Here is a 25,554-nt window from a genome sequence, read left to right as displayed (position 1 = left end):
GAGAATTGGGTAGCACTGGATATTGATAGCCTTTCTTGGCTATTGGTATACTGAAGAGTCTGCGCTACTTAGGAAAGTGCTGGAGAAACATTTCACTGTCCCCCAAGATTGCCTTTACTTTGATTGAAGTAGCAGGGTTCCAGGACCACTTTTTCTCGCTACTTGACTTTAAACGGCCCCGAGGATGCCATGGGGCAGGAATATTGCTGAAGGGATGCTGTGGCTCTTGATACTGGGCAGTTGGAAGAATTTTTATTGGATGGGTTTACAAACTTAAACATAATAATCATTATCATTTTCCACCCCATTGCATTTTCCCCATCCTTTCCCCCCTTACTTATGTAATGACTCCCAACAGTTTTCCATACCCAACTTAACCTAAAGAATATATACTATAAATTCTTAAAATCTATAATAATATATATAATATATATCTATATAATACATACTAATCTAGTCTATTTAGTTGTATTAACTATCTTAATATAATACTTAAATTAAGAGTATAAAATATATAAGTATATAATAGGTACATATACTAACAAATATATATATATATAATATACTAATCCTTAAATACCTATTATCTATATTATAAATCTATTGCTTCTATTACATCACTAAAATATTGTATATACTCCCTATTACCTATACAACCTTATTGTTCAACCTTATTACTTCCCATATGAATACGCTGTCTTACTCTTAACTTTATAATACTATAATACTATAACTCTATACTAATCCAATAAAATATAATAAAATATACCCCCTTTTAACCTTAAGTAAGTTTCTATCTCCCCCTTAACAACTATCCAAAGACCACAATTTCCCCTTCATGTCCCATTTTTTCTCCACATATTTCTTGAATTTTTCCCAGCTTAATGTATATTCCAATACTTCCTGATACTGGGCAGTTGGGCTCAAGACATGTGCTCAGTCTTATCAGGTGTATTTCCTGATTCCGGCCCTTGACATACCTTTTGCCTGCCATTATCATCCATATATCTGAATACCTAGGCGTAAAGATGCTTAGCTATGATTAAAAGGATTAGAAGTATGTGAGCCAGGAACCTGGGCCAAGAACTTGGAAAGGTTAAGCAGAACCAATGCAAGACTCTTACGCATGGCATATTATGGGTCTTCTTGGAGTAGAGAAGGGCAGTCTGCATTGCACATGTAGGGCCACCATTTCAGCAGCAAGCTTTTATGGAGTCCCTGCCCCACTTGTTCAGAGCTAAGTACTGATTTAGTTCCCTTGGTACAATGTTCTGTTTGTGCGGTAGGAGCTAATACATGCTGATAGAACTGGACTGGCAAAACCTATATTCTTGCTTAGTTGACAGAAGGGTAAAAACGTTCTGGAAAAGCAGACCAGTGTTTGGTCTTCAAGCCTGATGTATCTTGACATTGGGGTATAACCTTCGTCTAGGACATCCTCACCAGCTGTATCAGAAAGCACTCTTTTAATACTGAAGTAGGAGTTGGTCCTTCAATGGGTTAATCAAAATGGGCAGGCTTGACTGCGGAGAGGACTGAGCTAATCACAGCCATGGCCAAGTACATCTGTTCACCATGAGGTCATTCACAGGCATACAAATGAATTGGAAAAGAAAGAAGGATGCTCGGAAAAGAAAAAGTCAATGCAACGCCTTTTTCTGCTTGCACAAAAATAGATACATGCAAGTCACAGCATTTGAAATCCTTCACACTGTCACAGAGCTAAGAAGACACTATGAAATCTGCCGTACTGAAGAAAAATGGACAGCATATTATAGCATACTCAAGTGGTAGAGTTGTTACAGATTTATGGATGCCATTCTTAAGGACGCACAGCACATTCATCCACATTTTAAATTGGATTCCCAAGTTGTGCTTCGGATGTGTTCATAAATCTTTCACTACAACAATAATAAACCAAAGACAGAACAACCAATGTATCTGATCTTTTGAGACTTAAAAGTCAGTTACACGGCTTTTTAAAATACTAGAGCAGGTTTTGAATTTGATTTTTGTTTTCAATTAATTGTTTAAACTCTTCAAAGTTCTTTTGTTTACTTAGTGCTGTTCTTACCCCATTAGACAAATGTTAATTTAGCCGATGCAGATTCTCCAGTTGATTGGATGCTGCGCTCTTTTATTGACATTACTCTAGATTCTTAAGCCAGTTTTCTTAAATAGCATAAAGGCAACATGATAATGTCTAGTTTAGATGTAATATAAGCTTCCTTCTTTGTAGATCAGTAAGCTGATAATTTGTGATTTTGCTACAAAATACTTAATTGTGTGAATATACCAATGAACACAATATTACATGGAAACAATTATGTAGTACTACAATGCATAGGCTTGAATCCCACCTAGAATTTCCCCAAGGTCAAGGAGGGGGCGCCATTTTCGGCAGCTCTCTCCTTCTACAGGAGACCTCTGGTCCCCGCTGCAGCTATTCGTGAAGGTTCCCTGTCCCCCAAGAGTGGAAATTTGGAGGGTGATTTTTTGCATAGGAGAGCAGAATCAGATAACACACACACACCCTTCCTGGCCTTGCAGAAATTCTAGGTGGGATCCAAGCCGCAATGTATGCACAAGGTCATGTGCTTGTTCTAGATTTTAAAAAATTGTTTTCCTTCCAAGCAGCCTATGTGCTGGTTCATACTGTAAGCGGTCGACACTGGCCTTTGCCATATTTGATATACCTTTAATACAGGCCTGTGATATAAAAAGTCACAGGGCCCCTAGATTAATGTAGCACGGTCTGCATCAGGGGAAATTCCAAGCTGGCTAGGCAGAATGTTGCTGGACCCAGCCCAAGAGATTGAGGTATGCCTAGAATGTGCATGCAAATGCAAAGGACTAGGGTGATTGCGTTTACTATCTCCTCAGCAACTGGCTTGAGACCACGACATTAGCAGGCTGCGCTATGTCACCCCATTAGCACATTCCAATGCCCTCTTCCCGTAATTACATTTCCTACCCCAAGCTTGGGAGCAATCAATCAGCATCAATAAGTTAATTTCTATCTCTGGGAACCTATATTTTCTCATATCTAAATGCATCAACTCAGCTCTAGTAGATTCATTAGCACTGCACTGCTCCTTTTGTGCAGTTCCAAGAGAGACTTTGCATTTCCTTTTACACACCTCAGCAGCAAGTAATCAAGGTAATCAAACCTTTGTAATTCCCAGAGACTGACCGTTTTGGTCTTTGTCCCAATGGCTGAAGGGGCTCCCACAGCCTCAGGGCATGTTTTGCCCTATAAGAACCAGGGCTCTAGCCCCATTCAAGTGTGCGTGCTGTGCCTCCAGATCTGAGCGTCATACCCTTGGGTACTTCCCTGAGCCTCTCTCTCTCCTGGCCAAGAACACGGGACATTTGAAGCTACTCATTTCCTACATGAACCATGCTGCACCTCATTCTATTCCACCTTTTGCCTAGCTTCCTAGGATTTTGTGTGTGCACAACCATTTTATTATTTACTCCTGTGTGTGTGTTTTCCTCTTTTAATAAAAGATTGCTCTTTGAACTTAAAGCACTAGCCTCTTCTGCTATCTTGGGGAAAGGACCCCATAAACACTGGTGGAGATTTCCCACCATTACCCCTCTTGCATAGCCTTACTCCTTGCTGCTAATACCCCCACAATTCTCTTACTTGCAAGGAGACCAATTCAGGTAACAATATGTGCAGTTTATGATGTAGTACAATCCTCCTGTGCAATAGGACCATCTCAGAATGGGGGGGGGGGCAGATTTGGTTCTCCATCAGGATCTTTTTGGGGTTTTGAGCATGGAATGAATAACTATGGACCTTTGGCCAACAAAAAGCTGGCTCCCTTCCCCACAAACACTGGCCAGGTCCCATGGGCCATGTTTAGATACAACAATACCTACTGTACTCCCTTCCCAAGCCATTAGTATCATTATGGTATAAAGTATATTGCACTGGCTATAAAGACCTCTTTTCATACTAAGGCACAGTTGTGGCTCTGATGCTGAGCTTTCAGGGCAGGGATTGGCCCATGAGATATTTTTTAAAATATATATATATATATTTTGCCCTGTTCTAATCTTAGACTCTGTAAGTTTTGTCCATACTTTGAATTTGAAGTAAACAGATTTCACTAACTGAAGTGTATCTTTGCAAAACGACACAAACATAAATCCTTTATCCTAAATTTTATTTGGAATAGTAATGAGTAGGGTCAAAAACAGTAAAGTAACAAGGAGAATATTTTTAAAGGCTTCTCAGAAGAGGAGAGGTGATCAGTGGCACAGATGTGATTCCAATTCAATGGTCAACTGGATTGATAATTTAGGGATGTGCAACCCCAAAAGATTTGGGTTTCCTGCTTCTGGTTTACTCAGAGCAGGAAAAAAATTCGGGTAAACCCAAAACCCGAAGCGGCAAGCTACTTCAGGTGCAGGTATTTAAGCTGATTCGGGATTATTAGGGAAGATTTGGCCATTGTTTCCAATGGGAAATGCTGCTCCAGGCTATCCGGGGGCTGGGGGGCATTTTCTTCCCTAATATTTGCAGGGGACCCTCTCCCAACCCTCCTCTCATGGCCACCCAAGTTTCAGGGAGACTGGACTTCAGGAGGGCATGCTATGGCCCCCCAAAGAAGGCCCCCCCCCAGCCACCTATCTCCATTGTTTCCTATGGGAAAAATCGAGGGGAAGGTTCCCAGGAGGCTGGGGGTGGCATTTTAAAAGCAAAATGCACCAAACTTGCAAGCGACCCTCTCCCAACTCTCCTCCCACGGCCACCCAAGTTTCAGGGAGATTGGACTTCGGGGGGCAATATTATGCCCCCCCAAAGAAGGTCCCCCAGCCGCATTATTCCCTATGAGGACTAACTTCACATCAGAGAATCACAAGAAAAATTGATTAAAAATACACAACAAAACCATATGAAGCAAGTGAGTGAGCAACTAGAAGTGAACTAATGAACAACCTGGTGCCTATGAAGGGTGAGAACACAAGGGCTGTGGGCTCCTGGCCTGTGGCTCACAGCAGGATGTTTGATGAATGGGCTATTTCAGTGCACATGGGAGAGACGGGGGTGAGATTTTTCAAAGATGCCCAGTATCTGGCAAGAATTCTCTCTGCCTTTCTAATTTCTGTAGCATCTGGAGAGGTGACAATGCAAGGCCCCTCTTTCCCTCACCTTTTCTATACCAGATCAGTGAGGCACAAAACTGCATGACTCTCCAGGATGTTACAGAAAGAGGAAATTGATCTGGCTTACATAACAGAGAAACGGTTAGAAGAAAATGATGTAGTGTGTCTGTCCCAACTAACTCTGCCTGGTTATGCAGTCCTCCACCAACCCCACACAGGTGGCTGGGCAGGAAGGGCTGTCATTATCCTCCTTGAGTCCTTCAACTTCTGCAGACTCCTGGTACAAACTGTAGGTGGCATTGACTGTATGCTTCTTTTGTTGGGGGCTAATCGCTTCGGGTTGCTCTGCTTCGGGTTTCCCGAATCTGGCCAGCTCTGCTTGGGCCAATTCGGGAATCACAGATCAACCCGAATCGGGGTTGATTTGGGTTTGCTTCGGGTTTCTAAAACCCGAAGTGCACATCCCTAACTTAGATTACTTAGACCTGTCTGAACCCTGTAGCCAAACTAGAGTCTCCCCTGGCATGAGAGGCCCATGGGAACAAATTGTAACAAGTGGCAGGCCATTTTTTTTTAAAAAAAAATCTATCATGCTATAGAAGAGAGGTCACCCCAAAATATTTTGAGTCTCTTCTAATGGCTTCTGTCACAAACCCATGTCCAACTCTGGCTTGGGCTGACCTTCCCCTACCCTGAGGTAAAACGTCTCCTCTTTAAGCCTATGAAGCTGTATACTGGGTTGGTAAGCCTCTGGTAACGTGGTTGATGTGTAGCTTCAACTTTCTTTCTTGCCCCACCCTTATGGAATATTAAAAATGGTTACCCAGCCAAGTCTTAGTAGGGGACAGATCAGGGGTTTGCACTTCCCTTTAGCAGAAACTGGCACACAAGAATTGGGGAGGTTCAAAATATAACAGAAGGTTTATTTATAGTAGGTGAAGTCAGAAGGCAGGTAGGCAGGGGTTTGAACTTAAGTAACAGAAAGGTTTTTGTACAGCAACTTCACTGGTGTGAGGCACAAAACACTTGGTTTCTTTGAGAGGTTGGCACTGCTTCACAAATGTTTCACTTTTTACACACAAATACAGCATGACTTACCCTCCTCTCCAGACCTTAGGGTGCTCCACTGAGTCAAACCCTTGCTAGATTCTGGGCAGGCATTATAGTTGTAACAAAATGGTTGCCAAGGGTGAGATGAGTGCTGGTTGCAGTAAATCTGTTTTAAAAAGGAAAAAAAATGTTCCCCGTGAGGGTTAATGGGCTGAAGGGCCAGGGAGGGGCCTGCAGGAGTCTTGGTGTGGGACGCCCTTCTTCCTGGACTACAACTCCCAGCTGCCCCGGGGCCAAGAAAGTGCGGGAAAAAATATGGGGTGGAGCCTGAATAGATATACCCAGCCTATCCTGAGGGAAAGGTTAGTTGCCTTCTTGGTTGAAGGAGAGGCTCCTGCTGCTGGGTGAATCCTGGTTGCCTAGGCCCTAAGTGTGGAGGGCCTGGGAGGCAGCAGAAAGGGAATAAAGGGGGAACCTTCCCTGAGACCCCCACCACCCCCTTAAGGTAGAGTAGGGAACAGTGTGGTAGGGAAAGCAGACGGCGGTTCTCTTCTGTTTAATTTTCTGCCCTATGAGTTCTGAACGGTGGAGGGGGGGTCTACCCCTATGTGTTGTGCCTTTACCTGCTTGTATATAGTGCTCTGTATATAGTTAATAAATTATACTTTTTTAATATAAGGAACCTTGTGGTGCTCTGACTACGTAACCTCCCCCACTTGGCACGCTACAGGGAGGGAGGGAGCCCAGGAGAACTGATCAGGCCAGACCTTGGTGGGTTGCCAATTCTCCAGGGCCCAACCAAAGATTGGGTAATTCATTTCCCAGTAAGGAAATTCAGCCAGAGGGGTCTCACTGCCCCTCAGTCAGGCGGTGTACAAATCAGTGAGTGGTGGCAGCGATGAAAAGTGTGAACCACGCCCACCAGAGACAGTGGGAAGCGGATAGTGGGGCTAGCAGGCCATTGACGGCGGCTCAGTTGCCTGGACTGAGAGCCAGCACCCGTTCTGCCACAATAGTTATGAGCTATAACCCTTTTCCTGGTGCTGAAGAGGAGACTCCTTTCTACCCACTTCCTTGGCCCGCTATAATTCCCAGATCTCTCAAGTCTAACCAGGAGTTAGTGCTGGTTTTCCCCACTTCAGTCCAAAGACTAAAAGTGCTTCATAAACATTACTTCCTCTCACAGAGGAGTCTCTGGCTGACCCTCTCTGGTCAAAAGCCAGGCTCCAACTCCCTTTCACTCTGCAGTTTTCTTTCCAGCTGTCAGCCCCCTCAACATTCCATCCCCCAACTGCCATTTCCAGCTAGCCACATGTGGGGGGAACATGTCAATCATACTCTTACTGTCTAGCAATCTCAGCATCTGAAGCTGAGTCCGTCACAGCTTCAAATGGGAGCACTTGTCCCATTCTGTAACTTACTACTGTAGAACATTAATGTGTATATCCAACCTGAAGCAGACCACTTGTGATATTTGTGGGGTACCATCCCACAAACAGATTTTCCTCCTTCGGAGTTTTCTACTTTTCCCCCCTTGATTGGTGATGTGCTCTTTCCAACCTGCATTCGCGTTGCCCCTCCATAGAGTTGCACATTTTAGGTCAAATATATGTTCTTATTAAAGACTGCTTTTTAAAAAGCGGTTTTCAGAACCTGTGCAGGCCAGGAAGAAAGGGACTCTCATAGATCCATTGCACAAGGGGAAGTGCACCTTCCCCCAGAGAAAATCCACTACTAGTGCAAGGGAGCCAAGGAGCCCAGCTGGGAGAAAATGTGATCCAGCAAATTCTGACTGTTGGAGTTTCAGTGGCAAAAATAGTTCTAATATTCTTCTATCTTGTCCATTGTAGAGTCTAACATAGATGAATTAGATCAGCTCCTTAGCCTCCAAGGACAAGTGTTTCAAATGTTGAGCCCAATTCACTTGGAAACTGTCTTACACGATCCCTAATCAAATCTTCGGGTGCTGGACAAATCTAGTGGATTTTGTGCCTTCTTATATATACTTAAATTCCTGGTGTATTGAAACTTTCTGTTCCCAGGACTGGCACAAGGTATTATGGTGCCTGGGATAGAAAATTCAAATGTATCCCCACCATTTCAGCTGTTTCAAGTGGTGCTTACGGAGGAAAACCTCCTTGTAGATTAGGTGCATGGGTCATATCATATCTTTCGGTTTCTACCATCTATAATGGCACCCAAGATTTACCACCTGAGGTAGTCTGCCTGTACTCCTTATTTCCAGACCTTGTGTATAGATTGAACCAAATTCTCTCCATATGTTCTGCCATGTTTTATGCTCACAGGCAGGTAGGTCTTTATGGATTATATGGGTGTTCTTATTCCATGCATCAAATGTGAGAAAAGATATAAACCTGTTAACTATCCTTCAGGGAATCATCAGTCTTTTTTTAGATTACCACACTAAGCCAATATTAGTCCTGTGACCACTTTGTCATTCTAGCCTCAAGTTGCTTCAGTGCCACTGCGGTGCTTCCTGGAGCTGTCATAGTTCCAGATGCATTCGCAGAAGCAACGGTGGGTCTGCGTGGCATTTTTCCCACGTTGCTTCATTCAGCCCCTTCCTGCCACCACCATTCTTCCCCCCACCACCACCACCACATCCCATAGCACTGGAGGGCTTTGAGGGTCTTTTAAGAAAAAAACAGTAATTGACATACAGCTATAGCAGTAGGTGAATTGCTTTTGGTAATTAACATCGTCACTGCAGCTAATTTTGGTAATTGACTTCATATAGCTCAAAATCGGTAATGGATATATCACTGTCACCTAAAGTGGTATATCAATTACCATTTTTTTAAAGACTAAAAAAAATGTCCAGCAGGGGGGCAGGGGGGAGCTAGCTCAAGGGAAATGATACTGATATGGGCAAGACTTGCAAAAATAAGCACCATCTTGTCCACAGCCTACAAAGATGCTTTGGTCTTGTTATCAGACTAGGTTTGGGAAAGATCATGGCAAAGCAACGAAAAACAAGGTAGTGGAAGATTAGGGGACATCACTGGATAGAAGCTAAAAAAATCAACCCTGCTCCAGTTTGAATGCCTCACCAAAGCAAACCCTCCATGTGAAAGCAACCTGACTTTTTCATAACGATGTAACAAACCCAGCATATTATTAGCCTGTGTCAGTTGCTGTCCCACAAGTCTTCTACAAACACATAACCAGTCTTTCCAGCTACTGTATGAACATTTTGCTGAAGAAAATATTTTTACTGGATCAGATAGAAGATAACCCTGCCCCCCCCCCATGTTTTTTCTATTTGAATTGATTCTTTAGGATCTCTAAGTCAGATGCCATCACACACATATATATATACACACACAGAGCAATTCTTATTCCTCTCTCTTCTGGATCCTTAATGGTGAATGTATATTCTTTTCTATGGCAACAGACTAATAGAAACAGAATTGTGACTTCTCTAAAGGACTAAGCGACAGCAGCACAGAAGAGAAGAAAAATGCCTTGGGGCCTTTCCAGATGGAAAGCTCCGCAAGCTAAATGCTGAGTGAGGTGGGAGCCGCCCGTGCCAAGGGCCCTTTAAGACATGTTGCTGGACCTGAGAGGAACCTGCGCCTCCCAGATCCAGCGTCTGGCCCCACCCCCAGCCCAGCCAGCTCAGCAGGCCCTGTTTGGCTACCCAGGATTCAAATTTCCAGGGCGCAGGGCCAGCGCACAGGGGCCGTCAAGAGGAGACAACATGGCAGTTGCCATGCCTCCGCAACCCCCCCCCCCCCCGTGGCCTGCAACTTGGCCACCAGGTTAGTCTGGGGGCCTACATTTCTCTAAAGGACTAAGCAACAACAGCACAGAAGAGAAGAAAAATGCCTTGGGGCCTTTCCAAGTGATCCAAAACTAAGCAAAAGGACTGCAAAATGGCTTAAAGTCACAATTTATTGTGACTTTTGTGGACTGTATTGAACCTGAAGTCATAGTTTCCATCATATATAGGTACAAATGAAAAGGCAGAGGAAGGGGGAGTGAGAAGTAGTGACAAGTGTGTTTCCTTCCTGGCATTCAGCCTTCCCCCCTCATGCACATCTTTCTTACGTGCAGCTGCACACACCCCAAGGTTGCTGAATGTGCTTCGAGTGGCTGAGCAGTTCCACATCAGATACTTTTCTATGCATTTGCCAGCAGGCAAATTACAGGAAGCAGTTGCCATGATCAGTGTGCCTATATTGGAAGATATTCTTGTGCCCAGGGCTTTTTGTCTGGGAAAAGAGGTGGTGGAACTCAGTGGGTTGCCCTCGGAGAAAATGGTCACATGGCTGGTTGGCCCCGCCCCCTGATCTCCAGACAGAGGGGAGTTGAGATTGCCCTCTGCGTTGCCCTGTGGCACAGAGGGCAATCTCAACTCCCCTCTGTCTGGAGATCAGGGGGCGGGGCCACCAGCCATGTGACCATTTTCAAGAGGTTCTGGAACTCCGTTCCTCCGCGTTCCTGCTGAAAAAAAGCCCTGCCTGTGCCATTCTTTGTATAACATTAGCTGCATACTTCTGGTCCTCTTTCAAGGATAATTGTGTGTTTTCCCTTGGGCCTGATTTATAACTCATTTTAACAAGACTTTTTATGTTGCTTCCAGTTAAGTTGCATATACTAAATTAAAACCAAGGTTACAAATCAATTATAAGTTGGCTTATGCATTTATTTGTTTTTACCCATTGATCTGTGTTAAAAAGCAAAAAAATGTTTGTCCTTTGTGGTAGGGGAATTGCATCTTTTTCCTGTTTGGGGAACAAAAGTTTTTATAGCCTGGGAATCAATGTTTAGAACAAAAGCAATATATGATTTTTTTTATGAACTTTTACTTCTCCTAACTTTATTGCCTGCCCCTTTGTTTGTTTACTACATTAATGGTTGTCCTGGATTCAATCACATCAACGAGAATTTGCTATTTACTTAACCAGCATCTCTCCAACATTTTTAATCTGCTAAAGACACAAAATGGATGACTACATCACAGCTGCCACAGTGTTGTACAAAAAGTTATGTATGCAGGAATGTTCAGTACTTTTTCACCATCTTTTAGAAATTGCTTGCAAGAGAAGAGATAAAGTTCCTCATTTAGCTTTCCTTTAAATATAAAATTTCTGTGGATCTGTGCCAAAGTGGGGTGCAATATTAAAAAGATTAAAAACAAGTAAATAAATATTTACTTGTGGTCCCCGGCCCTAAGGAAGCCCGCCTCGCTTCAACCAGGGCCAGGGCTTTTTCAGTCCTGGCCCCAGCCTGGTGGAACGCTCTGTCAATGGAAACCCGGGCCCAGCGGGACATATTATCGTTCCGCCGGGCCTGTAAGACAGAGCTGTTCCGCCAGGCGTTTGGTGATTGAAGGGGGCGGTGCCATGTCGGCCTCCCACCTTTGGGGTGGGGAAGGTTCTCCCCACCACTGCACCTTGTTAATTTGTTTTATTATTTGTATATTGATTTTAGTTTCTGTTTTTATCAATTTTAACTGTTCACCGCCCAGAGCCCCTGGGATGGGCGGTATATAAATTGAATAAATAAAATAAATAAAAAGAAGTCTGGAGCTGGTTGAACGAGGTGGCCCTGGGCCGATTCCAGACGGCCGATTCCAGACGGCCCTCCCCATGCCGAAACGTTGCGCGTCATCGCGCGGAAAACACGAAATATCGCGTTTTCTCGCGCGAGTTTTGCGTGACGTTTCGGCATGGGGAGGGCCGTCTGGAATCAGCCCTTGTTGTGCATGTATGAAGATGTTGCTGCATGCTTCTAAAACGTAGACCAGACAAGTGAAAAGCATTGTGTTGATGGAGGGTATGATGTTAAGAGACCTTGGAGCTAGGGAGGAGTTTCTTGGTGTGATGTAAATGTTGTGGTAATATTTGCCATGGCAATATACAGGCCATACATATATGGATTGTGGGGGAAAGAACAGTTTTCCTCTCACGGTTTTCCACATCTGTGGCTAAGGGGGAGGGCATGTAATTTGCCACCAACATCCCACTTGGTAATGGTGCTGATCTTCATTAGTTCTGTTTCCAAATGATAGGTACTGGAGGTTTCGTTCACATTAACTCACACAACTTGTGTGAGAGTGGTTTGCCCCCCAGTAATAACTCTGTGTAAGCAATGTGTACAAGGCTGTCATTAAAGCAGCAGGTGCGTGATTCCCATATTTACATGATTTTATGTTCTTTCCCTTTAGATTAAAATATGTAAAGGTCTCATTACAGTAATTGAGAAAGGTAAGAGGTTGTTCACGCAGCGTCATGCTCCATTTACTAACCAGATTCCTTCTGTCGCTTGCACAAAGCTGGAATGGCGCACACTTAATCTGGGCTGCTCTCTTCCTTATGGGCCGGGTGCTGAGCTAGAAACAAGTGGCCCCTTGCTATGCCCACCCCATTCTGCAGCAAATTCTAAGAATCCTGCTGCTAGCATCTCTTTGCCCATGCATGTCTAAACTTCACTGGAAAGCATTTTTTTTTCTTTCTTCGGCTCCTGTTTGCTTCAGGCGGAATCTGACACCAACACCTGCCACAGTGGAAAATGTCTTTGTTGCTTTGCACTTTTGTTTGAATTGCTGCAGGAGAACCAATGAGCATTAAGTCTGCTTTTTTTTTTTTTTGCCTAAGCACCTCAGAATAGGATCTTGAGATGGTGCCGATAAGGAGTGGCACGTGCTGTGCTGGCCCTTTGCGTTAGCTCAGCTTAATAAGGGGCTCTTTTTCTGGGGAGGGCAGATTGCTGAGCTTGGGTGTATGAATGGAACAGCTGGGGGAGGAAAAAAAGAAACAAAAGAGGGAAAACACAGGCTGCCCTGAACCTGGCAATTGGGGCTATCGTTTCAGAGCCAGAGAGCAGGCTGGCCACACGCCAGGTGTGACCTTTGCAGTCTGCTTGGTTCTGCTTGTTTGGCTAATTTCCAGAGCAGGGCTGCAAAGGAAGGAAGGAAGCTGCCCAGCAGCAGAGCCGAGCTCAGGATCCATGACTGGATGGGTTGCTGAAGCACCAAATTAACTCTTACAAAGCTGCCTCCCAAAGAAGTGGAACCAAGGAGGCTTAAAGAATAACCTGTCAAGCGGCCAGCTCACCAGGTTGATGAATGATTCTCTGCTGCACCATACATCAACCGAATATTGCCCCAGCTTTGTAGGTGGTGTGTCAGGGTTAGATGATCTTTTCTTAAGCCTTTATGGCTAAGCGATATCCCGAAGGAGAGCAAAACATTTGTGTTTCAACAGCTAATATGCATTCATTAGCAATAGGTTTTAACCCTTTCGTACTCTAATCGTAAGCTCATTACTGTGAAATAGTTCCATTGCAATTGGTGGAATTTCCTTCCTAAGTGATAGGGTTTCTTTTCCTAAGACAGTAAGAGTCTCTCTACATGAGATCTTACACAAGAACGCTCAAGTGTAGAGAGATGCAGTGTTAGCCGGGAAGTGTAGATTAAAAAGACACAGCCAAAGGCAAAGATTGCTCCTCAAAGAGTTTGTTAATTTCCTTCCAGAGGCAAAGAGGAAACCCTCTGAGGAGTGATGTTTGCCTGCTCTGTAGAAAGGTGAAATTGACTGAACCTTTGGCTCTATATTTTTAAAATACGCTTCCCGGCTCACGTTGCTTCTCACTTACACTTGAGTGTCCTTGTGTAGAGAGACCCACGTGGAGAGACTCTAAGCCATGTTGTGATTTGAATGACCTGCAAGCCAAAGTATTCCTTTGAGAGCAGACGCTCAGGCATAAAAATCACCCATTTTATACTGGACGGAGAGCCCTTGCACTAACTCTGGTATATTCATGAGCTCTTCTTTGAAAGTGGGAGTGGGTGTTGCCCTTTTTCTATAATGGACTGGAATATGATGAAAGTTCCATGTTCCACAGCACAGAGAAACTCCAGTCTAGTAGGATCAGTGCCAGGCGGCTTGTCAGTGAAACTCTTTAGAGCATCTGTATTGGACTTTTATCTTTTAACAGTTCTTATTGGCTCTTTCTGCAGCTGATGCCTTCCCATCAATCAAGACCTGGTTAGAGGGAGGCGGGTTTTGTAGTTAAGCTCTTGGCAGGGGAAAGTTTTGACTGATGGAATGTGCAGCCTTGAAAGGCCTACTGGAATGTTGCCCTTACAAAAGGCCAGGTGTGGCTGGCTGCCCTTTGCTTGCATGTTTGCGCTGCACAGCTTTTTCATAGGCACCAGAGTGCTCTTGTCAGGGGCTTGCATGGGCAGAGTTGCTTGAGCCTTGCTCGTTTGTGGGAAATGGCATTATTTCGGCCATCTGTCAGTCCCTTCAGTTGCAGGAATGTAAAACGCAGAACCCTCCCTTTCTTTCTCTTAGGGGAAAGTGTAGCACCTTTCTAGTTCAAAGATCTACATATTTCACACAGACAATCGTCATGTTTGCTTGCTTTAATTTTTTTCCCTTCCAATAGTTCACTGAACACTGGTAAGTAAGTCTGAATCCCCACTTATTCAACAAATTCCTAAATGAGCAATTAACGAAACCCATTTTTTCATGAGATATTAACAGTACAAACCTGAACAGATAAACAACCTTCAAAGCCCATTGACTTCAATTTGCTTAAGAGGATGTGACTTTGCTTATGGGACTGCAATGTAGAGCTTTCTAAAATATTCATCGCTGGATGAATATTTGTCAGGGATGCTTTAGGCTGATCCCGCACTGGGCAGGGGGTTGGACTAGATGGTCTGTATGGCCCCTTCCAACTCTGTGATTCTATGATTCTACTGTGGCATAGTTGCCTGACTGACTTTATATGAGCTTCTCAGGAGCAACTCACATCCAGTGCATTTAAAATAAATATTTCTAATTCTCGGCATGGCCAAATCTGTGGATGCTTAAATCCAGAGACCAGAGCCATGGATAGACAAGACACATCTTCCTACAAACCTGAAAAATAGCCCAGGTTTGCAGAAAAATCTGAAGTCTAAATCAATCAGTCTGTACATACATACATTAGGGGTTTAAAAAACTATAATAATAGAAACAGTGCCTGTAGTTTTAAGAAACTAATGCCCTCAGTGGCCATTGCTGGGCAGCCACAAAAGTATTGCCAGCCCTCAAGCCTTGGTTTGTATGAGTAAAAGAGCAGGGAGCAGGGCCCTTTCCAGGGTTGTGTTGGTCTTTAAGGGAGGACTTACTGGGGTTGGGCCCAGCAGCAGTCACAGGGTGACTTGCCACCAAGCACCTTGCATGACTCACCCAAGAATGGCTGCTTGCAATTGTTCAACAGCTTCTATCCCCAGAGAGTGTTGTAGCACAGTGGTTAAGTGGTTCGGCTGCGAATCAGCACTCTGCTAGTTCAACTCCCCCTACGTCCGTGAACTCAGCAGGTGGCCTTGGGTGAGCCCCTCTTCTCAGCCCCAGCTCCCCAGCTGTATTGTGGGGATAATAATAACATTGACTTTGTTCACTGCTCTCAGAATGGCACTAATCTATTCAGAAGGGTGGTATGTTAGCGCACTGTTGTTGTTGTTATGAAAGCCAGTGTGGTTAGAGTTTCAGACTAGGCTCTGAGAGACCAGGTTTGAATCACTACTCTGCTGTGGAAGCTCACTGGTGACTTTAAACCAGTTGACATTCTCAAACTAACCTACTTCACAGGGTTGTTGAGAGGAAAAAATGGAGAATGATGTCAACTGCTTTGGGTCCCCATTGAGGAAAAATGCAGGGTATAAATTAAATAAATAATATGTATAGCTGAAGTTGGGGGTAGATAAAAGGTGTGTTGATTGATGGGTGGTGAAAAGTGAAGGAAGCAGGGAAAGGTGATGCTATAGGGGTCGGCAGGAGGTGAGAAAGAGGGAAGTTGGGAGAGGGTGATACAGGAGAAAGTGTGGTACCTCTTTGCTTTTCCCTACTGCACAACTGGGCCTGGCCTAATGGCTACACAGTTTCCCAGGAAAAGGCTGCCGGGGAAAGGAAAAAAAGAGCTAAAAACAGGAGCGGGGGGGGGGCAGATAAAAGGAGATTGACTGATGGGTGGGAAGGAAAGAAGGAAGCAGGAAATGGGAAGAGGCTATGCGGTCTGCCAGGGAAGGGAAAGAAGACCTGGTGAGGGAGGGGAAGAGGAGATGTGCTGCTCCCCACAAGTCCTTGTGGGTGCTTGTCAGAATAGCATTCCAAACCTGATTTCCGTGGAATTGGATCAGGACAGATTTCTAGCACAGCCTCGGGATTAGATTTGTAGGAGGACTTTGCAATATTGCTTCAACTGATCTGTCTGCCTTTTAAATTTACAGTTCGGTTGATGATTAAGTAACTTCCTTGTGAGGACTAAATTGCCTTTTTTTAGCTAAGTCCACAAGGAACAATAACGTCGCATGTTGCACTTGCTGCGCCTTAGGCAAAGCAGCACCAGTGAAGACTGTGACGGGGGCCCCTAAGCCCTGGGCATCCATTGGGTAACCTGCATGAGCGAGCCTTTTATTTTCTGAACATCGAAAAACCTGACACAGAACCCTCTGAGCAGCAGGCTGTTCCCTGAAAAACAAGATGGGGAGCAACCACTTAGAGTTAGGCCACAAAGGTACCTGTTCTCTTCCAAAGTGCTGGTTTGGAGCCCTTCTAGCCCACATGTATCTTAATAGTGCTTTGTCACAAAGAGTTGCTCAAGCCAAAGAACCCTTACTAACTAAAACGGCCTACGTGATCACAATATCAGACATTATGGAGAAATGGTGATCCTCTTTTAAATGGAACTCACCTTCCCCACAGCCCAACCCAGAACTGTGCCGACACGTTATTCAGGATCTATTACAAATGGCACTGTTCTTCCCAGAAAAAGAGCATGCCTTAAATCTCCCTGTTCATCAGCCTCAGAGAGCACTGAGGTTTATTCAAAGAATGAGACCACCTGTTTTAGAGTGGCCCTTTTCCGTTCCTGTTGTGCAAGCAGGGCTAGCTAATCCTAGCCGTGTGTCCAAAGAGCAGTGGTCCTAACGAACGTGGCACCCCAGAAAGTGGGCAGGGACATTGTAATCTGGGCTTGTTATTAGCTTCCCTCTTTCAGATCAATGAGTTTTCCATTCCCTCTTCAGGATATCCTTCTTTCCAGGAGGGTGAGGAGATATGTATTCCACCAGGCTCTGTCTCCTGAGGCAGCCAACACAAAGTGTGCTTCCATACTTTGTATGGAGCCAGTTCAGCCCATTTGGGGCCAAAATTGGACCCAGTGAAGTGCAGAAGCATGCCTGTGGCTGACATGATGGTGTCACTTCCCGGAAGTGACATCATCACGCCTTGTCGGGAGCACACATGCGTGAGAAGACAACTCCCATTCAGTCCCAGCCCCCCTTCCACTGAAGGGTGTATTGGCCTGGGAACCCTATTGAACCTGTAGGCACCTTTGGAAGCATGCCCGTGGCTGGTGCAATGACATCACTTTGGGAAGTGCCATCGTCATGCCCCTCCAAGAAGCGTGCCTTCTGTACACTTTTCCAGGTTGCCTGCCAGTGGCGCCGGGAATTGGCGGACAATGGGGGAAAGCCTCGGGAGATTGCCTGCCACCGGTGGGCAGCTAGGAAGCACGAAGGTTCAAAAACCGTTGCAGGCTGTGACATGAAGCAGAATTTTCTCCAAGGAGGGACAGAAAGGACTTTCCTTGTCCCAGAATGGGCTCAGTATTGCAGGAAGCTGAGGCAAGGAAGGGAGAACTAATTAGGCTGGGAATCCTAGTGTGAAAGTCCTGAGAGTTAAAATATGATATTCGGCCTTTTCATATATGAAAATACAAGAGGCAAACTTTCTGTATGTTTCCTCTCCGCCGAGGTAGAGCTCACCCAGCTTCACCCTCAATCTCAGCCCAACCTGCACCTCAGAGTAAGCTGGCATCATCATCACACAAGTGGGTAGTGTGCTGGTCCACAGATTGTGTAATTGTAGCATTTATTCAAGCTGTATGTAACACTGAAAAAAAATGTTTTGTAAATGGGGGAAGGCCATTGGCAACCTTTATTCGAGAGGTTTTATTTATTTTAGCATCCTGCTGTTGACAAGTTCCCTACAATCCTCATCCATTCTCAGAGGAGTTAGTATGAAGGACTTTGGTTCAGTAATAATAACAATATTGATATATGAAAGAGTTGCAGACAGATTGGCAGCATTGTTTAAAAGCTCTTTACTGGGAGTAAGCTGATGAAATGGCATTTGCATGTGCAGAGTTCTCCTGGGACCCCGAAGCCACAGTAGCAACAACTGCGTTCGATTGCAACATGCATTTTTCAATTCTTCGGAGCACTGATTATAATTGCACTAGGGGAAGGCAAGAGGTGCACACTCACTCTCTTGCGGATATACATCCTTACACTCTTTAAATGTGCTCTTTATCTTTTAAATAACCGGTTCCTCATCTCCTCTCATTGATGAGAGAGAGAGAGAGATTTAGCTCTGAATGTTAGACATAATTGCCTTTAGGGAAATGACTGATTGGGAACTTAGGTAAAATGGCAATATGTAAACAGACGCTGCCTTCATTATGTATTTCAGAGAATCAGAGCATAACATGAAGTTCTGAAAGGAGATGTGGGGAAGAGATTTATGCCCTCTCTTAGTGATGCTCTGTAAACAACCATGAGCCCCTGAATCCAAGACTGCATGATCATTTGCCCACAGGACAACAAGTTTCACCCCATCTGTCTCCCAACCTGAATTTATTTATATGAATGGAGGGGGAGGGCAGTCATCACTTAAGAAGAGAAAGGAAGCGCTTGTTTTGTCTTGAGATGAATGATTGTGTGAACCATACAACCGAAATCTTGGTCAATGTCATTGTAACAATAAAAATGAATGCCAGGAGCTTTCAGTGTTCTGCTTTATCTTGCATTCTGGCCATCTTCAGAGATGGGGGTGGAAAGCAGAGCACTCCCAGCATGGTTTTTGGAAACATTACTCCCTCCTTCCCCTCCCACCCAGTTTCCGCATGCCAAAGCACCTGTTTCACAGGGACCAGTGTCAGCTTACTGCTGTAAACTTGAAGGCAGACTTTGGGTGGTTTATGCAGAAGGAAAGAGGGATATCTGTATGGCTAACCATTCCACGGGATTAATTTCCTTGGTGAAGGTGGCGCATGCTGCTCTTCTAGGAATTGCATCATGTGGCAGAAGTTGAAGTTCCTCCCTGCTGAATTTTCTACAAGGCAACATGCAGTAATATCTGCTAACCACCCCGCTGCCACATCTACTTGCCAAGAATATCTTGAATACTAAGGGTTGTGCTCATGTTTGAGGGAGTATAGGAAAAAGACATAGTTGGTATATTCATTCCTCCTTCTTGGAGCAGTGCCCAAGACTGCATCCAGCCATTATGAGCAAACTGCAGTTTTTTTGGTGACATGAACAAGCCTCAGATCCTTGGGCCAGCAGGCACTCTCCCACAGATGGAAGTCAACAGCTTCTGGGTTAGTGACAACGTCTAGATCTGGCCGCCAGAATAAATAAGGGGTGAGAAGCCCAGTTACCAGGAAAGAAACTCCAGTTTGTTGAAACATCCCAGTTTGGATGGTGCAGCAAATTGGAGGTAGACCAAAGGCTAGGAAGCCTTCTTCGGCAGTCCCATGTGAAAAGTAATGGAATGTGCTTGCCTGACCAATGGAGGATTGTTGATGCTATGAACACATCGTGGTTTGTTTGTGACACCCAAATAGAGCCCAGGTTCCTCTAATAGATGGCTCAGAAGCCACCTCCTGAGGCCATGGCAGGAGCTGGCTGGAGGCAACTCACCCTCTCTGTTTTTTTAGACCAGGAGATTCTCTTTTCAGGTTCTCTTTCAGGAGCTTGAAAACAGAAGGAAGAGCCAGGGCAACAAAGGGCAGCATGTAAGCAAAGGGACCCAACACTACTCATAGAGAGGCCAAATCCTGGGCTTTTCTTGCAGTGATTCTGAGTCAAGGGCCCTCAGGAAAGGACCCCCTTCCCTCAGGACCCAAAGCTGCTGGACTTGGCTGGCCATGCTCTTTGTGACTGGCTTAGCAGAGAAGGCAGAAATGGGAGCCTGCCAAGACTTCTCAGGAAGACGCAAGGGATGGATGCCTGTTCTCATTCTGTCCCGCTTGTGACCACTCCCCCTTAATGCACCGAGGCTTCTCTTCCGGCATTCCGGCCTCCCTCTGCCTCTTCCCTCTCGGCTGGAGCTGCCTTCAAGCAAGCCAGTGAGTTGGCTTTTCACACACGCATACCCTCAGGCTGGGCAGTGGCTAAAATGGGTCTTTCAGAAGGTAGAGAATCTGCAGGTTGAGGCACACCGTGACCCCTGATCTGGTGACCAGATTAAAATCTGGCCTCGAGATTGGGGGATGTTGCGGTTGCAAGCCAGCGTCTCTCTGCTGCTGTTTAGCCTGAGACAAAAGATCTTCCCTGAGATCTGGGCTGCACTCCAGAGTGCTGCTGTCTGGGATCAAGCTGACTCCTTGAAGGGCGTTGGTGCCCTCCTCATTCTGCCCCAGACGTGCACCTGGGGACAGGCCCTGGCGACAGTGCCGGGAGGAACCATGCAAACAAGCTGAGTTGCACTTGGATCCCGTGGACTCACCCCAAATTACACGCCTTGTACAACTGTTAACCCGTGGCTATGTAAATGCAAATCCTTTTTTTCATTAAAAAGTCTTTTCTTTCCAACGATATTTTTGATTTTTCAGGCTGTCTCACTACAAGCTTGAGTGCTGATCTCACACCGGTGGTGGGGACGGAGCTGGCAGAGCCAATGTCGCCAACGCTACCAAGTGCTACAAAAAGCAGGCTGCCTGGGAAGTTGCGCCGCTCTGCCAGTGCGCTCAGCAAATCTGCAACTTAAAGCACTTTCAAGGCGGAAGACCATTTCCTTTCCAAGTCTCCCTTTATATTAACTCTATTAGTGTATGGATAGAACTGGTAACTGCATAATGAAGTACTTTTTGCTGTCAAATCATCATTCCTTAAATTTTCATGTTGATTTCCTGAAGAACGCAACATGTATTTAACTGGGAACTTCTGGTACAGAGACAATGAAGGCAAACTTAAGATTGTGATCAGCAAGTTCACTATTTAATTGTGATAAATTACTTTCCTTCTTGAGTTACTGTACTTGCAATTGCACATCACAGGAAAAGGATGTAGACTGAGACCCCACTTTCTAATTTCCTGACACTGATATTTATAATGCCATTATAATTAAAATGTAGTATCTGATGTTAGGTGAAAGCTTCACTTAAGAAAGGGAGGGCTCAATTTAGCAAAGTGAAACACTTTCCAAGTCCCACTAATGTCAGTGGGAGAGATAAGGGCATGCTTAATTTTCTTCTATTGAAATAAATGCAGTGTAAAAGTGCTTCACTTTGGGCAGATGCTGTCCCTGTTTTTTTTAAAGTACGAATGAAAAACGTACTCTTTTCAGTTCCTCGTCAAACATGTTATTTTTTCCCCATTCTTGTGTACGTAACTAATGCTTAAACATATGGGAACATGCAAATAGTTCCATTACACAACAAGAATTAGATTTGCTTGGTTAATTTTATTTTCTGTACAAAACATGCCTTACTATGTCAGGAAGAATGTCTCTCCATTTAAAATAAATATAGCCCATGCCGGCATATTAGAGGCCCAGCCTTGGAGCAACTCTTTGTCATTTGTTATGTTGTAAAAGCAAGTTTCTACCTAGTTAGCTGCTACAATCTGGTTTAATCATGCCTCTCAAGCACTTGTCACTTTTAATACATTTAGCATGACTACTCCGTTGAAACATGAAAAATATGAAACACATTAAAGCATTCAAAGAGCACTCAGGGATTATGACGAAAAGGCACAGATGCCCCTTCTTTTTTTAAGAGGAAGCATTGCACCAGTAAGAAGAGAAAATACACACACGCACGTGCTTCAGTTTCTCCACGCCCACAAGGGTGGGGAGGAGGCATGGGTGCAGGAGGCTGTCTTCCATGTGCAATTTGCTCCTGGAGCCATTTGAAAATCCGCCCCATGCATAACAGGGGCTGATTCAGTGACATCTGAAAGCGTGTTTTGTCTGTCTGCAACGGTGTGCCCAAAATTGCAGCCTCTTAGGAGTTTCTGAGCCCCCTCGCATGTTACCATAGCAGACTGGAATCTGCTTCGCTACAGCTTCTTCCTTCACTGCAGCGTTAATGTTCGAAAAGACTGAAATTATGGAGGTGGGATCCCTGTCACTTTGGTCATTCTCGGCTGACCGCTGGACAACTGAAAGGATCCATGCAGCTGACTCCACCACCCACAAGGCGTTCCAGGCTTCCAAGCACTCTTGCAGTGGCTTAGAAAGAAGCTAAGAAGAGCATCCCCCCCCCTTTTTTTTTTTGCAGATGTTTATACCAAGCTTGTCTGCTGTAGGTTGTGGTTTTCAGCCCAATTTCTAAAGCAATAAATTACGTTTTGTAACTGTTTTATAGTTGGAAACACTGTACCGTAGAAAGTACTTCCAAGTTAACAGAGGTTTGTTTGTTTGTTTGTTTTTGTAATTTGGAGTACTTGTTGGGAAAATCTAACAAGTACTGTGGTTTGATGAACAGCTGTAGCATGATTCCAATGACTACTTTTAACTATGTAGACACAGTATCCTTTGTGTGTATATATATTGAAGCCCTTGGGAAGTGTATTTATTATTGTTACCCTTTCGCAACATAAACATTACCCAAGTATTTTGCACACCCAAAACCACTCCAAAGGGGAAGATGGGTTTTATTTTTTTTTACAAACCACTGCCCAACAAAGATGCAAATATGGGTTGAAATTTGGCTTAAATGAGTAGCTTCCCCCCAGATCCTCCCCAGATGCCCAGAGGTGCATTATAATTTGATGCAATAAAAGCAACAATATTTCGGAACAACTATGTCAGGAAGTGGCAGTGTGAGAAATGTTTTTTTTAAGCCAAGGGTGGCTCCAGTGCCACCTACAGTAAACTCCCTAACACAGAACTGCATGCAACAGTTCTAATTCATGCTGCTAGGATACGCTCACGGCAAACTCACAGTCAGGGTCCCGTCTCATCATTAGCTATCCTCAGTCAACTGCTGCCAGTTCAACAGCTATGTCCTATCGAGTTATGTGTGGTGTCCTACTCCTGGGGCTAAACCTAAATTATGTGTTAAAAGTTTTGAGGCTTGAGCTGTAAGATTGATTTTCTTGGCAATTAACCGGGAAAGGGTAAAAATTTGCATCTTATTCCTGTGAAGTTTCTTTGGTCTCTCAGGTCTACTTAAAACAGCCACTGTGTCTGAAGTAGAATTTGTTGATTTTTTTCCTCATGATTTCTTTTTGAAAATGCAGTCTTAAATGGTAGTATGTGACGTTCATATGTGTATCCTAATTTGTAAGGATTCCTTTTCCTATATGCCCCAGTGGCAGCAACTGGTTTTTTAAAAAAATCTTAAACCCTGTGAATATAGTTAGTGACTATCTGTTTTCGTGTATGCAATTATTTATTTTTTGAAAGCTACTGATGGTAACATTTCTGAGTAGTTAATACACCAAATGGGTTGGGGGGGGGACGCACAGAACTGCAGGAGAGAGGAATAATTTGGGAATCTCCACTCCTCAAAATCCACCCCTTCTGGAATCTCTCTCGGCCCTGAATGAGCCCCCACCCCACCCGTTCCCCCCTTTTGACGGACTCTCAAGTGCTCTCAACATTCCGTGCTCCTAGATTGAGGGATTTCTTCGTCTTTTTCTTTTGGTGAACTTAATTTACAACGGTATATTTCCACACACCAAAATGCACAGAGACCCCTGTCAGGTCTGTGGGTGGCCAGTTTTTGCTTTTTTTGCACTTGGCACATAAGCCACCTGCTTCATTTATTAGACATAGCAATTAGTAATAAAATTAGCTTGCAACTAGAAAAAAGCAAATGTTTTGCCACCAAGGAATTTACTTTGTGAGCCATTGTCTGTCTAAATTAGAAACTCAGCCTTGGTCTGATCAGATGAAATTCATGTTTTTCCAGTGAGATGCAGGCAACCTGTGGCTGCTTGCCATTAGCCCTCTGATTTCTGTGTTCATTGTGACTTTCTGGTTGTGCCTTTATAGTGAATTAGGAAAGTAAACCATGTGTTCTGCATACCTTGTTGATGTGTATGATTTTTTTGTTCATTGCCTGGAAGGAGGAAGACTGGATTTAATGAGTAATAAAATCTGTCATTTATATGTTACAACGAAATGGCTCAGATTATTTGTCTCAATCATTTCTTTCCCTGTTTGTGTCTAATATGAAGATTTGGAATCGCTAAAGTGAAATTCATTTTATGCATTACAAGCAAATAGTACTTAAATTTGCTGATTTCAGTGGAACTGAAGGTTCACATGAGAATTTTCTTATTTACTGTTAGAAGGCAGTCATTGAGGAGGTAAAGCAGGAAAGGACATGTGGATTTAAAAAAAATTAATCCAGAGCAGCTGGAGTGTGTTCAGGGTAATTTGTCACCCCAAGCCAGGTACACCCATTTCTACCTGCGCTGCTGCTGCCTGGGCCTAAGCCAAGACCAGGGAGGGAGCATGGCTCAGTGACAGAGCTCCCGCTTGGCACGCAGAAGTCAATCTCTAGTGTCCCTAGATAAAAGCATCAAGTAGGCGAAGTTTAGATGTATACCCTGGAGAGCAGCTGCCAGTCTGAGCAGACAATACTGACCTTGATGAACCAATAGTCTGATTCCGCATAAGGCAGCGTCATGTGCTGAAGACCCTGTGGCATCAGTCACCGCCCTTGGTGCTGATGGTGATGGCTGGGCATGAACCCCAGAGCTGTGCCACCATCTTCTTCACTGGGCCACCCCAACCAGTTCTAACTTGGAGAGTTGGAGAAAACAGTTCTTGAGTCTGTTGCTCTTTTCATCTTTTCTAGAACTCTGAAAACTGCTTGGCCTGCTACATACCATTCTTCCCTGCTCTAGAAGACATTTGTCAAGAAATACTAGATTTAGGGAGGTGATGTCTTGGTAAGCAGAAATCAGCATGCACAGAATTTCAGCTCCAAAACAAGTTCTTCAAATAATAGATCAGAATTTTCCTTATAACTGACATTGTTTCAGCTCTCCTCTAACTGAGCTGATCATTGTAAAAGAATTTATAACTTTCTGTTGTTCAGCTTCACAACAGGCATGTATCATTTAGCCAGCAAACTACAGTTCAAGAGGTCCTCAACATGGTGCCCAGGGGCACCATTGCACGCACCAAGTATTTTTAGGAAGTGGGCAGGGCCAGGTGGGTCTTTTGCCCTGCAGGGCTTCTGCTTTGCCATTGGAGATCTGATAGGCTGGGCAGATTTTTTAAAAGTTGCTTCTGCAACAGCTGCCACCACAGCTCAAGTATATTTGCTGCATTACTGTGTGTATGAAGAAAATACTTTTAAACAATGTGTTCATTTAAAAAGGCATCCCATTAGCTTCTG

At 44.4% G+C, this 25,554-nt stretch overlaps 1 protein-coding gene across 4 annotated transcripts in view; it reads left to right on the top strand.

Moving 5' to 3' along the window:
• Nucleotides 1-24,316, top strand: part of RALGAPA2 (Ral GTPase activating protein catalytic subunit alpha 2) — a 236,345-nt gene extending 212,029 nt beyond the window's left edge. For 2 of the 4 annotated variants that reach the window (XM_054984495.1, XM_054984499.1), the window contains one exon: nucleotides 20,809-24,316. In XM_054984495.1, coding sequence (XP_054840470.1) covers nucleotides 20,809-20,963 — 155 coding nt within the window. In that variant the 3' untranslated portion in view covers nucleotides 20,964-24,316. Of the gene's footprint in view, nucleotides 1-12,361; nucleotides 12,402-18,662 lie in introns of all 4 variants that reach the window. The other 2 variants (XM_054984496.1, XM_054984497.1) reach the window with 2 other exon arrangements.
• Nucleotides 24,317-25,554: the final 1,238 nt, after the last annotated feature.

Source organism: Eublepharis macularius, chromosome 7, assembly GCF_028583425.1.
Source record: "Eublepharis macularius isolate TG4126 chromosome 7, MPM_Emac_v1.0, whole genome shotgun sequence".
NCBI classification, from domain to species: Eukaryota; Metazoa; Chordata; class Lepidosauria; order Squamata; family Eublepharidae; genus Eublepharis; species Eublepharis macularius.
This window is presented reverse-complemented; position numbering and strand designations above follow the sequence as displayed.